General features: G+C 41.5%; 1 protein-coding gene across 2 annotated transcripts in view; it reads left to right on the top strand.

Annotated features, from left to right (window-relative positions):
• Nucleotides 1-19640, top strand: part of LOC138274853 (glutathione synthetase-like) — a 186661-nt gene that overhangs the window by 26794 nt on the left and 140227 nt on the right. For both annotated transcript variants that reach the window (XM_069219019.1, XM_069219020.1), the window contains exon 4: nucleotides 5750-5825. In XM_069219019.1, the coding sequence (XP_069075120.1) occupies nucleotides 5750-5825 (76 nt within the window). The remainder of the gene's footprint in view (nucleotides 1-5749; nucleotides 5826-19640) is intronic.

Raw genomic sequence — 19640 nt, 5'->3', positions numbered from 1 at the left:
GGATTCTGTAAGGTTTTCTCAGAGAAACTAAGGGGGTCATTATGAGTTTGGCGGACGGGAAAGCCCATCCGCCAAACTCCAGACAGGGTGGATGCTGCCTACGCATTGACCTCCCCGCCGGAGTCATTACGAGTTTCCTGCTAGGTCAGCCTACGTTTCTGCCTGCCGGCCTTGCAGTAAACAGGCTACAGCCTTGTCTCCGGCTCATAATCGAGCTGGCGGCAATGCTGTAGGCAGCATGGTGCACCAGCACCCTTGCAATGTTCCTTGTCTGTCTATAGGCTGGTGGAGAACAAGGTTCTAATCCGCAGGGCAGTGCTGCATGCAGCACTGCCCTGGTGGATTAAGATCTCCGCCACCCCCAGGCCGCTGGGATCCAAGATCCTGGTGGAACTGGAAGGTTTTCTGGCGGTCGCCACTGCAAATGTGTCGGTTATAAGCCCGCCACACTAGTAATGACCCCCTAACTTTTGAGATGAAAGAAAATTGAAAATGAGTTGGAAAAAATGGCCATACTGGTTGTTAAAGGCTTCAGCCTCATTGCAAGACCTCACCTCTGACTCAGGCTATAACACAGATTCAGGGCATTTAACAAAAAGCCCAGCCCTCAACATTGAGCAATACACCTATATATTCCAGTCTTTAGGCAAAAGTATTTCAAGATGCATTACCATAATATTATTATTAATTTTGGAGTAGTTCTTTTATATCTCCCAATTGGGAATGGTTGCCTGTTTGTTTCTTCTGCTCTCTGTGTTTTAGTAACTCGCTTCCACTATTGTTGGTGGAAGGGTCCTGATACTTCTTGGATATTTGAGGCATGCTCCAAAAGTGTCTATTTTTCCCTTTTGAGTTTATGGATGGATGAGGAGAGTCTGGTGTCTGTGGTGGGATATTGTTACACATTTTGGGAGATGATGCTGAGAAACCTTGACCACGTTTTGAGTTTGTTTTTGTCTTTATTTTCAGAGTGAGGTTTTCTTTGCTTTTGGAGTCCTTCTAGCTTCCAGAATGTATGGGTTTTTGTGCCATGTATTCTGGTATGGGGTGCATGGCTTTATAAGTAATGCATGCTATTCTCAGAACACAGGAGTCTTCAATAGGCAGCCAGCCTAAGGATGAGTGAAACAAGGAGCTCTGCTCATATTGTAGAGTGTTAATGGTAGACATGCTGCTGAGTTTAGGACTGCTTTCAGTATAATTAGCCTGGTTTTGATTTGTCCTGTTAGCAGGGCTGTTATCTAGTGAGTACCTGCTAAACCTACATACATACAAATTTTCTGACTTCTTGCTCTAACACTAGTGTTGTATGTTCCTGTTTGTGTTTCTTTGCCAATCATTTGCTTTCTCTTTGGTGTTTGCTGAAGAAGAGAAGAGATTTGGTCTCATCTACCAGCTTGGTAAAACCCCTAGTGGACTGAGACTTGCAATTCATTCTTGTGCTTATGTTGTGTTCTAACTAGGGGTGTTGAGCAGGAATTTGGTGTTAGTGCCAGCGGAAATTTGGGGCTACATGTACAAAATTTAGGAATTGTGATTTCCTCAGTGTGATTCTTACTGAATTGCAATTAGAAAAATGCAATTCGTACTGTAAGAAAATTGACAAGTTTTCAATAGTGATTCCTAATGGGCTGCAAATCGACCTACCTCATGAATAATAATGAGTTAGGTTTCAATTTGCAACCTAATGATAACCATCAGAGGGATGATGGCCTGCTGGGTTCAGCAGACCACCATGTCTGTGATTGCTATTTAATAAAGCAATATTTTTACAAAAAAACTCATCCCATTTTCCTTTAAGAAAAAGGGGATGCGTTTAAAAGAAGAAAATTTAACTTTGAAGTTTCATTTTTTAAGAGAAGGTAGTGGTCCGCAGGGCCACTGCATACTCCTAAAATATTTGTTTTCCATTCTCATAGGTTTTCCATTTGCGAATGTGTTACCACCTCCTTCAGAGAGATGGTTATATATGAATGTTTTGTGACTGTAATTTGGTCACAAAACATTCATACACACCTATCAAATTTGGTATTTTTAAGGGACGCCCTAAACACTCCCCTTCCAAATACCAAATCACAAACACAAATTGTGATTTGGTAACGTGTTACCAAATTACAATTTGTATTTTCTACATATGTAAGAGTTTTTCGGTCAGAAATGGGCTGACCTACCATTTCCGACCGCAAAAATGGTGCGTACATATGGCGCTTGGTGTTAGAGCAGTTTGTTTGAGGAAGAACCAGCTGAGAATGCGGCCTTTTAAGCCCATCATCTTTTGCTGGTTTTGGATAGAGTTGAGGCATCCTTCTGTGAGGTCTAGGGCCACAAAGATGCAGAACTTGCCCTCATCTAGAAGCCTGAGGGCATAATCTGCAATTTATGTATGACATCCTTCTCTGATTCTGGTGTGGTTTGTGTTATGATGTTTGCCTATGAGTATGACAGTTGCTTGTCTGAAGTTGCTTAAATCATCAACATCAGGTTTTTTCACAATTGGGTTGATTTTTGTCTCTTCAGGCAGCCAAAGAAGATACCAGTTTATAAGGAAAGCTTTATAACATGAAGTCAGTAAGGTAACATGGATGGTAGTGGTTAAGGAGGTAGTGTGAAGTTTGTCTGCATGATAGAAGGGTTTCATGTTTTTAAAATTTTCCCTGGGTTTAAGTACAAAGCATGCTATGACCTTGTGAACAGGTGCGGAGTGGCCAGCCAGAGCTTGAGGCAGAATCCTTTTTAAAAAAAAAATAATCAATGCCATGATGAGATCAATTTAGTTTCATTCTGCCTGGAAAGGTTGACTGGAAGGTGGTTAGTCTGGCCTTTGATAGCCTTTTCAGCATAGTAACATTGGAAGGTAGGGTCGAGGACACCAGCTATCTCTGAAGAAAGTGGTTCTTTTCCACCATGTACTTAGTACCTTCTGAATCATCAGACCAACTTAGCTTTGTTTTACTTGTTTTCCTTTTTTTTCTCCAGCCACAATCTGTTTTGAAATGTGTGCATCAGTCTTAAGCAGTTGGGCTCTATGGACTTGACCTTCCTGACTAGGCTATCTGGACGAGAAGGTCATGTCCACACTCCTGGCACTAGAATAGCTGCTCCATAACCTCTTCCATCATGACACAATGACATCAGTTTCAGTATTAGCACCAAGGAAACTACTTCTTGGTTTCCCTGTGAACACGGAGGGAAGTGCTGAAAAAAGATCCATTCTTCATCCCACTGGAAATTGTGCAAAAAGGGACATATCTCCGTAAAGCTTCAGCGGTCTAATTATATTGGAAGCAGACCCATGGGCAAGGGCCTACTCCCCCAGTATTTTCAGTCTTTCTGCTCCTCCAGTTTACTCCTGATATGCCCCACTTCAGAAAACAGGAAGCCCACTAGACACCAACCCCACTAGACACTAGGGAAATTGTTTAACAAAAATACAAAGGGGTTGGAAAGCCCATCCTGACATAGGGCCCTGCCCCCAGCCCAAAAGAGGTAATATTGTCTTTTTGCCTCCCTGGTGGTAGAAAGCTCAGGGAACAACAAGGAAATGATAAAAAAGGAATTCAGCTGGGTTGCAGGCACTGGCATAAGGCCATGCCCCCAACACAAAAGGGGGTAATCCAGTCAGTATGTAAATTGGGAGATTTACCCCTAAATTTGTACCCCAACAGGGCAGAAAGCCCACGAGATGGCAGGGATTTAATGGCCCAAAAATGAACAAAGGAGTGGGGCACCCCATCATGTCCATCTGTACTTAACTATAACCCCATATAGCCAAGCTTAGCACCTCTTTAAACATTAATTTTTCAAAAACAGCTGACTGAATTTACACCAAGTAAAAAAGTATGATTTCTGGGGAACAGTTTAACTTTCTACCAAATTTGGGGCAATTCTGCTCAGCTTTGTTTTCTATATTGGAGAGCAAAGTTTCCTATGCTAATAAACTTGGGAAATCAATGATTTTTATGATACCCCCTTTTACTTGGTCCCGCTTGACGGATCACCCCAAAGGTTTCCATGAAAAAGCAGAGGTGGATGAACTTTCTTTCAGAATGTTTTGTGAAGATTCGTCCAACTGCATCAACAGTGCTTAATTTGTAAATTGTACAATAATAAGGGGCACAAACTTTTGCTCAGGAGCTGCCACCAGCATAACAGAAGGTTGTGGTGCTGCAAACCAAGACTGTGCAGTCTTGAATTCATTCTCTGCATCTTTAACTCATTTACAGACACTCCCTGCCCCTCTGGCTCACCCCTGCATGGTCTTTATCATCTCTCCTTCCTCCCTTTGTCACTGTTTTTCCATCTTTTATTTCCTTCTTCTTACCCACTTTTGGGTTGTTCTCTTGTTTGTTCTTTGATGAGGAAAAATAAGTATTGGTGCCCATAAATAAGTGACGTCGGTCCCCACCAGCATCCACCAGTTCAAACTAAGCCCTTGCCACCAAAGTTACCACCCAAGCCAACCTGGAATGAAAACAAGCAATGGTCGACTTGTGTTTCATCCTTGTGAGAGCTGCTCGGAGAGGTATAGCTATGTGCAGACACAAGAGGGCACCCAGTATCAGTCAAGACAATATCCTCTTAGGCTTAGAGTGTCACATAAATTATGCAAGAAAGCAAGCAGGGTACTCTGGGTTATTCCCAAGGAAAGCAGCTCCTACTCAAGCACCATACAACATCACCAACACTCTGAATATGCTCACCTCAAATGTCTGTTTTTCTAGCAGAGTTTTTAAGGATAGAATGAGCACAGTGCCATCCATGCCAAGCTAGCAAGTGTCAAAGCCTTTGACCACTCCCGATGTAGGAAAAGCTGAGATGTAAATGTACCCTCCATTTATTTACTACTTACTTACTAGGATTCATAATGTACTGCACAGCAGTGTTATTACTGATAATCTTATTTGTAACATAGTAGCAAATTTGTGATCAGATACTCATCCTCAGATCATCCGAAATAATCCCATTTTATGAAGTAGTCAGAAAGTCATTTTTTTACTAGGAGTTCTTTTTATTGAAACACATACTATAAATGTATTGAGGAGCACCAGCATCAATCAAAAGAAATAGGAAAATGGGTTTGTAGGATTAGAGGCCAAGACTACGAATAGACAAATCCCAGACAGAGTCCTGCAGAGGGCACCTAGAGTACTAAAACGACACGGCAATACTTAGGCAACATGTACAATCCAGAAAGCCATTTTTAAATCATCCTCAAATACTATCAACAATCCCACGTTGTGAAGTAATCAGGAAGTCGTTTTCAAGTCATCCTCAGATCTTCAGAGTCTGCTGATTACTTCAAGGAGCTGGTGGCATCTGATGACATGAAAATGACTTGTGAGGTAGTTAAGTAGTCATCCTATGACTGATGGCTTCCCAAGTAATGCTGTTTGACCAGAGTTAGACAGATTTGTTCTTCCCACCAGAACTCATGTCACCCCGGGTGCAGGGCTGTAGTGTTGAAAATCTCTCACCCTCTATGCAATATTATAAAACATACAGGCTTGATATTCTATATGTCTGTCCTATGGTGGTGTATACTTTATTTTACTGACTGTGAAGCTACCCATTTCTTGCGTCATGCTCATGTGATGGCACTTTTTCTCTTGGTACATATATTTGTGCACAGTTAGGACGACTTATTGTTAACCATTCTACTGTTTATAAAAAACAATTAAAAAAACTAGGTATGTTTTAAAGAGGTACTATGCAAATATATAATAATATTCTTGCATGCTTTATCTTTCAGTGCAGTTAAAGTGAATGATTTCATTGCTCAGCTTTTTAAAATCTACAAGCAAGTGCTGAAAGAAGGAATAGTTCAGGTAAGATGGAACTAAAGAATAATAGCAAACCAGAGGTTCGCTGCTCGGATTCACTGGGTTCCTTTTATGTTTTCACTATTTATCTCCTTATTACCAGGTTAACTTCTACTTTATCTTCCAGGATCCATCTTGTTAGGAGAATCAGCAGTGACGTAGCTCAGAGCAGAGCTTTTCGCAATACATTACTTTCATTTACACATTTTGAGTTTTTACTTAATTGGGTTATCCTGTTTGGAGAAAATCAATTCTCTTTACTCAGTCCTGCAGTTTTTTTTGTGTTTTTTTGTATGTGTTTATTGAGAAGTAAACGTCAATATATAAACTGTGTTAAAAAGAGAAACAGTAAATCAAATTATGGCCACATATGAAAAAATATTATGAAATATTAACTTCTCAGATTTCTAAACACAAAAAAACATTATATTATACATATATCATTAAATGCAATATATGAGATTATTTATAAGGCATCCATCTGTGCATTAACTCTTAGAAGTAGACCTATAAAAGAAAATCTGGAAAGAAAGAATTATGCAATATGTGTTAAACCATATATTATAGGTTGTTAGAAGATAGTTGAGATAGTAATACCATACAAATCCACATATATAACATTTCAAATGCGATATTCCTGCCAATTCAACAGTGTTGAATTGGTGAGCAGTGAGTCCTACTTAAAATAACAGTGTTAATGGGTGAAGTGTCAATTGTCTTAATAATAACCACATGACTCAAAACAATAATAAAAATGTCTTAATAAGGATAGAAGACAAAGAAGGAGAAAACCTTTAAGTGTGAATATTAATAGAATATGTAGAAGCTAGAAAGAGTTTCCAAATTTGGATGAAATTCCAACATTATCTTGTAATCTGTAAATCAACTTTTCATATGATGCCATGTTATACATTTCAATAAGCCATTCATCATGTGTAGGACATTGTGGTGTTCTCCAATGTCATAAAATACACATTTTTCCTACAGTGAGTGCGATAGCCATCAATCGTCTTGTATGGTTTGTTAGATTTGGGAGATCAGTAACATCATGTAGTATAACAATTTTTCTGTTAAAGGAATGGGCACATGTATAGGCTCTGTGGAGAGAGGAATTTATAGAAGACCAGTATTCTGTCAAAACTGGACACCGAAATAAAATGTGTAGGATATCACAATCCTCATGAGGACACCTCCAACAGGTACACCTGCTGCCTTGAGTTTTTGTGGTGACCAGTACCAATTATGAAGAATTTTGAAAAGAGTAAATTTCATTCTTGCCTCTCTGATTCATTTATCCTTGTTTATAACAACATCCGTCCAGTCCGTCCAGTCCTCATTGGAATACTCTACATTAAGTAACCCTTGCCATTTGTCGTGGAGTTGTGCTAGTAATGGTGATGACTGTAGTTTATGCACAATGAGATTATAAAATCCATAGACCGCTCCTTTCAATTTCCCCCAAGTTTGTAAGTATTGTACGACTGGGGAATTCTCAGGTATCCACGGAAATGGTCCTAGTCTACTAAGTAGAGCTTGTTTCAATTGTAAGTATTTCCCCTTTTGAGAGCTAGGGAGTTGAAATTCTATCTGAAGCATCGTAAGATTTTAAGCTCGTCTTCTAAAGTAAATAAATGATCCAGCATTAGAATACCTTCTCTCTCCCATGTATCCCAGGAAATTGTCTGTTTTCCTAATCTAATATCAGTGTTATGCCATATGGGAGCCTTATTATGTAGGCTCGGGTTACTCTTAAAGAGTTTGTGGGTGTGTATCCAAATCTTAAGCATAGACTGAATAATAGGGTTAGAAGTTTGTAAAGCAGGCGATTTATGAGTATAAAACATTGCACACCTGAAGATGCCTGTAAAGATTGCCTTTCAATAAGAACCCATATTGGGGGCTCATCCTGTCTTGGCCAAAGATAAACCCATTGAGATAAATGGAGGGCTGTATAGTAATGTTCAATGCATGGTGAGCTAAGGCCACCAGATCGCCTGTGAGCAATCAGTTTGGAGATTTTGAGTCTAGGTCTCAGAGATCCCCAAATAAAGGTTTTAATACCTTTGTCAATGTCTTGCAATATTGACATTTTGGCTGTCAAAGGTAACATACCTAAAACATAAGTGAAACGAGGCACTATAATCATTTTCACTGCCTGTACTCCACTCCAAAAGGACAGGTTAAGATGGGACCATTTTTCATATTCTGACTTCGTTTTAGCAATGAGTGGATCTAAGTTATCTTAAATCATACGTTCTAAACCTGTGTTGATATCAATACCTAGATACTTCAGGCGATCCGCTTTCCATTGAAAATTGTAGCCTAAGATAGCTGCTTTTGTTGTGCCCCGGGACAATGGGAGAGCTTCACTCTCATTCCAATTGACTTTGTATCCAGGAATGTTTGAGAAGCGAGAAATAATAGACATGAGTGAAGTAGGTAGATCCGTAAGTGTGCGTAATATGTAATCCGCGTATAGAGGTGGTTTTGAGATGCCTGCTGGTGTGGGAATGCCTGCTATTTGTGAACACTGTTTTATTGCTTCAGCCAGTGGTTCAAGTGTAAGAAGAAATAAGAGGGGCTATGAAGGGCAACCCTGGCAGGTACTTCTTTGCACTAAGAAGGTTTTTGAAAAGAAACCCCCACAATTCACTTGTGCAGATGGTGTCTCGTATAACCATTTAACCTTAGAGATAAAATCATTACCTAATCCCATCCTATGCAATGTACGGAACATATAGCTCCATTCAATGCAGACAAAGGCCTTCTCAGCATCTAAGGATAATGGTACTCTGTCTTCTCCAGCATCCTTGGAAAACCAAAGTATGTGAGCCAAAGTGCGGAGATGGCTAAAAGAGTTTCTGCCTGGCATGAATCCAATTTGAGAATTATGCATGAGTTTAGAGATAACTTGTTTGAGTCTTTTGGCAAGAATGGTGGCTAATAGCTTTGAATCTGTATTCAGAAGAGAAATCGGACAATAGTTACTGCAGTATAATGGACCTTTCTCAGGTTTGGGAAGGACAGTTATTTATTTGACAGTGAGGAGAGACTACCAGTTTCCTCTGTTTCTTTATAAACCTCATAAAGGGTATCTATTGCTTCTGGTTTTACCCAACGGTAAAATTCCCCAGGAAAACCATCTTCTCCCTGTACTTTATTGTACGGGAGACTGGAGATTGCTTGTGTAATTTCATCCTTCGATATTTCGCCCGCCAGTATGAGCCAGTTCTGTTCATTGAGACAGGGAAGTGTTATTTTATCAAAGAATTCCTGTTCTTTGAGGAGGTCATCATCAACTTCTGAACTATATAACTTGGTATAATAATCTGCAAACATATTAGCTATTGCTTGAGTCTCAGTTATTAGTTTACCCTCAGGGTTATATATAGCTGGAATAGCTGTCATAGCTTCTCGCTGTTGTAATCGTGCCGCTAGTAAACGGCCTGCTTTTTCTCCTTGTTCATAATTGCGAGCCTTAAGTCTATATAGCATATATTCTGCTTTGGAAGTATATAGGGGGTTATTACAACTTTGGAGGAGGTGTTAATCCGTCCCAAAAGTGACGGTAAAGTGACGGATATACCACCAGCAGTATTACGAGTCCATTATATCCTATGGAACTCGTAATACGGCTGGTGGTATATCCGTCACTTTACCGTCTCTTTTGGGACGGATTAACACCTCCTCCAAAGTTGTAATAACCCCCATAGTGTTTTAAGTTCCATCTTAGCTTTTTCCCATCTGCATCTGGAAGTTTCAGTTGGATTACTAAAATGAGTATGTGTCAGTGTTTTGATATAATTTTCCAAAATGGCCTGTTGTTCTATTCTGCGTTTATTTGTTATGGCAGAATCCCTCATAACTTGCCCCCTAATAGAGGCTTTTGCGGCTGCCCATAAGATTTGTGGAGAAGAAACTGAGCCTTTGTTATCTTTCATATAAGTAGTCAAATGTGATTGTAATTGTGACTTTTCTGCCTGTAGTTTGTAGCGAGATATGTGTAATCGCCATGGTTTCCTATAAGGGCGTTTCATACCACAATCTAGCTGGAGACTGATAGGAGCGTGACCTGACAGTGCAATTTCTATAATATCACAATCTAGTACTTGTGGTGTAATATAATGTGAAATAAGGATGTAATCTATTCTAGAATGGGAATCATGTACTGTCGAGTGATATGTAAACCCCTTATCTGATGGATGTAGTAAATACCAGATATCGATCAAACCATGATCTACTCTGATGTCTCCCAGTATGGCTCTATCTCTACCATGAGTTGTGTCCAGGGGACCTGTTCTGTCTAAGATCACATCTGGTGCAAGATTCCAATCACCTCCCAAAACTATTCTGGAAATTCCCATTTTTGTTCGAATTCTATTTAGATGAAGGAAAAAGGGGGCTTTAGTCCCAACAGGGGCATAAATGGAACCCACTCCTAATACATTATTACCAACTTTAAGCTTGGCTAAAATATATCTACCATCCTCATCTGACCATGACTGTAGTATTTGGCATTACAGTGTTTTCCGTATTAGAATGGCTACACCACTTTTCCTAGTAGTAGTGTGGGGTGTAGCATCTCCTGGTATGTGAGAAGCGGATTTGCAGCTGTAAAGAATCTGGCCTACCCAATCTCGTTTTTATGTTTCTGATTCTATATCAGATAGATGAGTCTCCTGGATGAGAGCAATGTCAGTATGTTTAGAGGCTAAATAGGAAATAATTTTCTTCCTTTTAATGTAATTAGTAAAGCCATTGACATTGAGAGAGACAATTTGCATAGGACTTGTCATGATGCTGACTGGAAATGTTAGAGTATATTTGTACTGTGTGAAACTGAGTCAAAATGCTAAAAAAGGGAAGAGGAAGTAGATAGATTATATGGTAATGTGATAATGAGAACTTACTGGAGGGGGGAAAAAACAACTATCTGGAGTACAGTAAACCTGAAACCAATATGTGCAACTATAATCATAAAACATTGTTAACACTAAACTCTAAATGGTGTAAGCACACCGTTCTAAGTGCTAGAATGCAAAAGAACATTTTCATCGGTGGGTCGAAACCTCAATTCGAAACCAAGACTCTGCAGGGGAGGAAAGGAAAACCACTCATGGAAATAGATTATAAGAAAATCCACTCCATGGAGTTATAAAGTCTATCCAAGAGAAAATCTGCATAGACAAATACAGTAGGAAATGTACACGGTTATTGAAAACAATATATGAGGATAGGAAATGAATCATAACCATCAGAATGAATAACTGCAGTAAAACAGTGATAGCAATATATTAATACCTAGCATGTATAAATGTACTCATCTAGCTGGAAGAAGTGATAGTGGAAGGTTGAGCATCAGTTACTTTATTAAAAGATGTGGATGACTTTAGAGGTAATCTCGATTTGTCTCTGGGATTTTCCTGTGTGAGTACCTCTACGCAGTGGACTGCTTTATCTCTGTCAAACTGTTTCTTAAAGGTACGGACGTTTAATCTACAGGTACAATGGCTTTGTGGAGCATTCTGTAATTGAAGCGGACTATTCATAGATGTTTTTTTCAGGGGTAGTGGTGTTGAGTCCATATGTTGGTCATCCAAACTGTCCAGGAAGCGTACCAGATCCTCAGGCTCTGTGTAATCCCTTGATTTCCCATCCATTGTGATCCACATTGGGTCAGGTTCTAAAAGACCATATTTGATATCCCATTTGCGAAGCCTTGGCCTAAGTTGCAGGAACGTTTTTCGTTTGGCATTTGTTTCAGTGGAGAAGTCTGCAGCAATAAATACTTTATGGCCTTCCAAGTCATACGGACCATGTTTATGAGCAGCTGTTAATATTTGGCGGACCTGTTCATGATGTAAGAGGCATGCTATAATCATTCTAGGTCTAGATTCAAGAGGTGAAGTTGAAGTTCTTGATCGAATTCTGTGAGCTCTCTACAACTCAAGGGGTTTCTCAAAAGATATGTTCAGTAGCCGGGGTTAAAGTTAGTAGCAAGTTCTTCACATCATTATTGACTTCCATTTTTTCTGGAATTCCATAAAAATGAATGTTATTTCTTCGGGCCCTGTCTTCCAAATCTATAACTTTTTGTTTTAGGTGCCAGATATCCGGACCCCTATACTCCGCATTATCTAATTTCTCTTCCAAAAAAGTGGTTCTTTTATCTAAAATTTCCACTTTGGTATGAAAAGAGTTTAGATCAATCCGTATTGTCTTCGGTTCTATTGCGAGATCTGAAATTTTTGCATCCATAGATCCCAATCTTTTCCCCACGGCAGAGATCTCTTTTAAATTAAGATCCATAGAAGCAATGTCTTGTGGGACAATAGTAGACGTGCCTGGAGGTACAGTGTTCCCTACTATTTGTGTAAACAAAGGCTTTCTATTAGATTTGCCACTGGCCATACTGTTATACTTTAATGTTAGAGAAGACAATAAATATGTACAGCTTAGTAATCAAAAAGGATATCCAATCGACTCACAAAGTAGGTAGATATTAGCACTGTAAATGGTGACAGACATCTGGGATTTTAAAATGATGACTATATGTTTTCAAGCGGGCGTCGCTGAAAAACAGTGCATCAGAAATGTTGTACAGTTTTCGTCTGCCTACCTAAATTCACTTTACCCCCTCTGCTGATAGGAATTCCGGCGTTTACTTAATTTCGTAGTATAGTCTGAATTGTCAAATTTAGAGAAATACCTCAGAAGTGAAAGTCCATATGCTTCTCATACAGCTGCCTTTTCGACGTTCAAGGAAAGGAATTTCACATATCTCTTCAGAAACTGTGTTTCCTGATAGAATGAGTAATTTTCACAAACTCTCTCAGTTGTAGGAACAGTGTACAACACTCACTTGCCAAACTGTATTTATGCCACACACCTGTAGACAAGAAATTCCTGCGCTGACATAATCAGGTAATGAAGTCTGAACAGTTAAATGAAGAGAAAACACCTCAGAGTTGAGAGTTGTCAGAGGCTTTCCTGTACTGTGTGGAGAGTTCAACCAAAGGTCAACGGTAATTTAATTCCCCTTGAGCAGCCTCCCAGTTTAAACAGGAAGAAAGCCTCTTACCTCTTTAGCAGCTGACTCTGTTTCCTGACAGAAAGTGTTGTTCTTTGCTCAGCTGAGGGGCTGTGTTCAGGTGATTTGTAGCCGGGCGTCAATTAAGAACTCAATTTTAACTGTTATCTCTCACCTAGGAAATAACTTCAGAGTTATGTCGCTGTTATCACATGTATATTTCCTTTCATTCTGGCTCCAAGGAGGCTTTTTGACAGCTGTTTGGGTAATCCTTCTCCCCTGGAGTCTTGGAGCTCTACGTTGAGGCGGCCATTTCAGACGACAGCAAGACTCCGCCCCCCAGTCCTGCAGTTCTAACAATCACCAATATGTGTTCTAGAACGTTTGATTGTTTGATGATGTCAGTGTGGAAAACTGCCACCCTGTTGCAGTACCCCCCCCCCACACACACTTTTTGCCTGGTTTCTGGATGCAACTGGGGCTGGAGTCCACTGGGAACCTGCTAACCAGGTCCCAACTGCCAGTGTTCTTTCTCTAAAGTTGCAAAGATACTTATACAATTTGCAACCCCTTTAGCTGCAACAATAGGACCCCTGCAAATCTAATTAAACCTGGCATGGTTGCTGGCCGGTCACAACCAGCCGTCCACCACCAGACAAGATTCTGGATCCCTGGGGTGTGAGCTCCTGCTCTCAGGGTCCCAGAACAAAGCCCTTCCTGGTTGGAGGTGTCACACCTCCCTCCTCAGGAATGTGCACTGTCCTGCTAGCGATCTTCAAAGGGCTTACTACCTTTGAAACTCGACCCCCAGACCTGCTGCTAGCAGCAGATAGCGGCTCCTGTTCCAAATCCCCAATTTTGGTGGGAGCAGTGGAGGGAAAACACACAAAGGACAGGAGGAGTGGTCAGCCCCAGCTTTCACCACCCCTAAGGTGTTGCATGCACAGTGACCCCTCCATTTCATTTGCCTTCATCTTGCATGGTAGGAAAATAGCCAATCAGGTTTAAGGAAGTGACCTCTGCCCACAGGAAGTGGTCACTTAGTGGGGGTAGCCACCCTACGGTACATGTCCCATTAGTCACTACTAAATATTCCCCTCAACACCCACTAAATACAGTATTTAGTGGGCACCCCTAGACCAGAGATTGAGATTCCAAGGATACAAGAGGACCAGCAGCAACTGAAGACTTGCTGCACAAAGAAAAGGCTCCAAACCCTCGCTGCTACACCCAGGATTTGATAATCACTGCTTAAGGGTTGCTCGGACATCGGACATACTCTAGAAATCCCCACAGGACCTCCACTCTTCTGAAAAGTGCCAAAGATCTCCCTTTAAAGTGAAGGCATCACTTTCCTACAACAAAGACCAAAAGACCAGTGAAGCCCAGTTCACTCAGCGGCTGCTGACCATGGAACCAGATGCTGCAGCTGGACGAAAGTTCACCTGATGGATCCGGAGGACAAAACATGCAAGTGTGCCAAGTTTGGTGGCAATGTGACTTCCAATGGCTGAAATGTGCAATAGCCCCTGGTACTGGTCACTCATCATGAGACACCCAGAAGGACAGTCCACACCACACTGAAAAAGGACTGGGAGGAAGCCCCCATCGAGGGCCTTCAGAAAACATCAGGACCCCCCACCAGAGAGTGACCCTGCTGACCTACAAGCGACCCTCAAATTGACCTACCTCCTGGTTCCAAGGGCACCTTGAACACAGCTCCTGGCTCACCGATTTGCTCTACACCCAGCCGCCCTGCGCCCTGCACCCTGCACCGAAGATCCAGCTGTGTTCTAAGCGTCCCTACAACCAAGAGGAAACATTGGTAAACGTATTGCCTGTCTTATATGCATTTTTAAAGTGTTTTCTCCATTGATTCCTATGGTGCGTAATTACACACAGAACTGAGACATTTTCTAAATTTAGAAAATTTGTACCTTAAAAAGTACTTACCCGATTTTGATGATCTTGGTCTTAAAATTTTTATAAAAAGCTGAAGTATGTTTGTAAATTGCTCTTGAGTTATTCTTGTGAGTGTGTGTCTTGCTTTATTGATATTGTGAGTACAACAAATGTTTTGCACTTCTCCAAGATTAGCCTAACTTCTCGACCAAGCTACCATACAAATTAGAGCATTAGGTGGTCTAGTTTTTATCTCTGTAAGCCAGTGTGTGGTTGCCCAGTCCCTCTGCACAGTGTGCCTGGTTTTGCACACTACATAGAGGGCCATCCTCCTACATTTGGTGTCTCAGCGGTGGGATAAAGACTTTGCATTTGCTGGTACCACTTTGTCAATTTGTAAGCAGGCGAATAACTCTACATTTTTTTTCCACATTTTTAAAATGTCTCTTAGGGCCCTGGTTAGGTCCCTACAACAATAGTTAAAGTTTAAAAGTCCTTACTGTAGTTGGCCTTATCCAAATAGGGGTTCCAGATTTATAACAAGCATTTGCAATGCAATAGGTCTCGCATTTGCTTGAGTTAGAGCTATTGGTGTAAATGAATAACTGGACTTTTCTTGCCACATAAATTGGTCAACCTTTGTGCATAATTTGGTCCTTTCTGCCAGATAACCCCCTTGGCCTTGCACATAACTAAAACATTTACATTCTTCCTCTTTCTGCAGCAAAAATGAAAATATTGCCATTATTTATTATATTTACATCACTGACCAAACTCTGTGTTATCTGGGAAAAATTTTGCGAGTACCTATGATATAAAGGAGCCCTGCTTTCGGCCTTGTGGCTCTGTATAGTCATGCAATTCCTCTGTAACTTGTTATATTCTTATAATGTAAGGATGGGGGTATGTTATCCCACATTTCAAGCCCTAACACCAGAGTAGCAATAGGAGTAGCCTCACACCAATTACTTTTAAGACTACAAAAAGTGAAAAACCAAAGCTTAGAGAATCTGGGCAGATGTTATTGTATATCGCAGAAAACTTTACTGACACCACGATGCAACAGATTAAAATGTATTTATGAGACCCCGCATGCAAATAAGACCAAAGAGGGCCCTTAAAATAGGAAATAAATGTTCAAATGGTAAAGGCGAAAACAATAACTGCTTTAACAAAATTGTGTTAAATAAAATATTTGACAACAAGGCATGTTTTTGTTAGACCAGTAACATCAACATGGCCCGAGATAAACATATTATTGATGAGAAAAGCGTGTGCTGTTAAGTAAACAACAGCTGACCAAGATTAACACATCACAAGTCACCACCAGCAGCACTCTACCTAAAGGGAATCTTTTGCAAATAATGTCTAATGCCTTACTTCCATTAACTCTGCACTGGTTAAGAGTTGCGTGTTCTGCATCTTTTTTCTATACCACTCGAGACTGAGTACTTACAATTAATAGGAGGAACATTTCAACATCATGTGAACATAACTCTTGCAAACGTCTGTTTTATTATATATTTTCTAAGACAATAATATACGCTGGCATAAGAAAACTGACATTGTACAAAGATAACACCCACTCATTTTGGGGGTGAGTAGGATTTAACCATAACTGCTTTTGAACAGCAAGCAAACCAGGACTGCTTATGTTCTGACCACATTAAACCCAAAGAATACAATAAGAAATGTAATTTCACACTGCCCGCTGGCTGGGACATTTCACTGAGTTGCTTGCTCACAGTAAAGCTGCACCGGTCTCCGTTTCTTGCGCCCGCCGCCATACTGCCTCGGGAAGAGTGCGGGCTTGAAACTCCATCTAACTCGCATCCCGGGCATTCAAACACCACACCATGAAAGGAGGGAATTTACATATTTTTAGCGCCTTTCTTGCCTCCTTTGGTCAGCTGCTTGTTCTTGCGGAATGCCATGTTGGAGCTTAGGGAACAATAGAGGAGGAAAAGGGTAGTTATGTGAGACTTTATGAGCCTCTGCAGAGGAATACGCAGGAAAGATATTCTTGGGAGAGCAGAGTGACCTGCAGCGTCACCTGGTGATAGGAGAATGGATCACATCTCTGTAACTATCAACAGTAGTTAAAACCCATTAAAAACAAGCAATGGCGAAGGAAAAGAGACGGCTGTGTGATGACGTTAATAACGTCATCACGCATAATATGCGGGCCCATCTTAAATTGGAGGAATATGCATTAAATATTGTAGTGGTAGCGATTTTCTTTACGCATAAGCATGATTGTCTTTGTGCAGAAGTGGCAGAGGGCAGACACAGGTGCCCTCTAACATTTGACCTCGTTTTTTTAATGCAAACCACATGTAACCAGAGAAGAACATGATTTAGAGCTCTGTTCACAGAAACAGGCTGGAGCCACTGAGAACATTCGGCGCTCTGGTCAAATGCTCTTAGCCTAAGAAAAAATAGCCCCTTGGCCATACAACTGAGGAAAAGGTGGGACAAAGAGGTAGGATTAACCACTAGCAATCAAGGATTTTGTACAGACACTGAAACAAACCAATGAAAAAACAGAGAGCCCACAAAGAAGTATATACAAGAGATCCTGAATGCTCAACCTAAAAAGGTCCCAGCTTTAGCAAAGTGAAATGACAGATTCAGAGAACTAGAGCCAAGTCCAATAGACCCCCTCAAAGGAAGATGTGGCTCTAGAGAGGTTATCCCAAAGGCTTGCCTTAGAGGCTCAACCTTTGGAAATAGAAATGAAAAAATGAGAGCTGGGCTTAGCACCCATCTCTGGTGGCAGCACACTAATAGGGAGAAAGAAAGACATTTCAACCTAAGACTCCCACAAGGAGTCGTCCCCCCACCAAGAAGGAGATTATATCCAGAAGTGGTTCAGAAGTGGTTCATTGCTTTTGAAAGAGCCTGCATTGGGAAGGAAATCCAAAAGAAGCACTGGGGAAATTATTCTCAGGAAAGTGCAGGGATATAGATGCTAAATCCTATGACCTCATAAAGGGTACCCTGATTGAGGTTTATGGACTTACTACTGTGGAATTCCACATGAAATTCAGGGGGACTAAAAAATCCCAGAGTCAGTCCTGGGTAGAATTTGTGGACTTCTCAGTAAAGATTCTAGTGGTTGTTTGTAGGTCAACAAAGTACATGATTATGAAGAGCTGTATCATTTCATGATGAAAGAACACCTCTTGAGTCATTGTGCCCATGGAAATTTGCACCAGTACCTAGTGGATTTGGGGCCAGTCTCCCCCAAAGGTTTGGGAGGACAGCTGATCAGTGGGTGAGAATTAGGGTTTCCAAAACCAGAACTGCAGATGGAGCCCACAAGAAAGAGTCAGGGAAGCCCCCCAAGAGAAAAAGATGGATCACCCTAGAAATAAAGAAAAGGCCTCCTTAGGCCCCCAAAAATCTGTTGAGCAGGGTGGGCCCAAAAGAGACCTCACAAAACAAAGTGGGTACCAGGGTAGAAACTGGGATGCCACTAAGGCATAGTGCCAAAACTGTCATCAGATAGAACACCACATCAAGGACACTTCGGCCCATATTTATACTTTTTGACGCTAAACTGCGCTAACGCAGTTTAGCGTCAAAAAATTTAGCGCCGTCTAACGCCATTCTGAAGCGCCATGCGGGCGCCGTATTTATGGAATGGCGTTAGCCGGCGCAAGCAGACCGGCGCTGCCTGGTGTGCGTGGAAAAAAACCAAGTAGACCAGGCAGCGCCGGCGTTGGGAAAAAATGACGTTAGGGCGTCTTAAAATGGGGCAAGTCAGGTTGAGGCAAAAGAATCGCCTCAACCCGATTTGCGCCATTTTTTTACGACGCCCAGACGCCATTTCATGACTCCTGTCTTAGTAAAGACAGGAGTCATGCCCCCTTGCCCAATGGCCATGCCCAGGGGACTTGTGTCCCCTGGGCATGGTCATTGGGCATAGTGGCATGTAGGGGGGCACAAATAAGGCCCCCCTATGCCACCCAAAAAAATTCAAAAATATAACAAATTATACTTACCTGAACTTACCGGAATGTCCCTGGGGTGGGTCCCTCCATCCTTGGGTGTCCTCCTGGGGTGGGCAGGGGTGGCAGGGGGGGTCCCTGGGGGCAGGGGAGGGCACCTGTGGGCTCATTTTGAGCCCACAGGCCCCTTAACGCCTACCCTGACCCAGGCGTTAAATAGTGGCGCAAATGCAGGGTTTTTTGACCCGCCACCTCCCGGGCGTGATTTTTGCCCGGGAGTATAAATACGACGCATTTGCGTCGCCGTGATTTTTTTAGACGGGAACGCCTTCCTTGCATCTCATTAACGCAAGGAAGGCGTTCACGCAAAAAAATGACGCTATTTGCCCATACTTTGGCGCTAGACGCGTCTAACGCCAAAGTATAAATATGGCGTTCGTTTTGCGCCGAATTTGCGTCGAAAAAAACGACGCAAATTCGGCGCAAACGGAGTATAAATACGGGCCTTCTTGTCCCAAAAATATCCCAGTAGTAAGCCCCAAGGCTCCTCAGATGGGGAGGTCCTCATAGCCTTTAACTGGAAGTGGGCCTCACAGGTGAGTTGATGATTCCAGAAGGGAGTAGTAACTTCCATCACCTGTAGGAGGCTGGCCCTCTATGTAGTGTTTAAAGCTATGCACACTGTGCACCAGGTCCAGACAACCACACGTTGGTTTCTAGAGGTAAAAATCAGATCACTGAATGCTCCAATTTTTGAGGTAGCTGGTCGAGCAGTTAGGCTAATCCAGGAGATGTGCTAAGCATTTGTTGTACTCACAATACCAATCATGCAGCACACACACTCAATAAATAACTCGAGACCAGAATTTATAAAAATGCTTCAGACTTTTATATATTTTTTAAGACCAAGATGGTCAAGATACGTTAAGTACATTT

The sequence above is a fragment of the Pleurodeles waltl genome, chromosome 2_2 (assembly GCF_031143425.1).
Source record: "Pleurodeles waltl isolate 20211129_DDA chromosome 2_2, aPleWal1.hap1.20221129, whole genome shotgun sequence".
In the NCBI taxonomy this organism is placed as follows: domain Eukaryota; kingdom Metazoa; phylum Chordata; class Amphibia; order Caudata; family Salamandridae; genus Pleurodeles; species Pleurodeles waltl.
The sequence above is the reverse complement of the archived record's forward strand: the minus strand, read 5'-3'. Positions and strand labels throughout refer to the sequence as shown.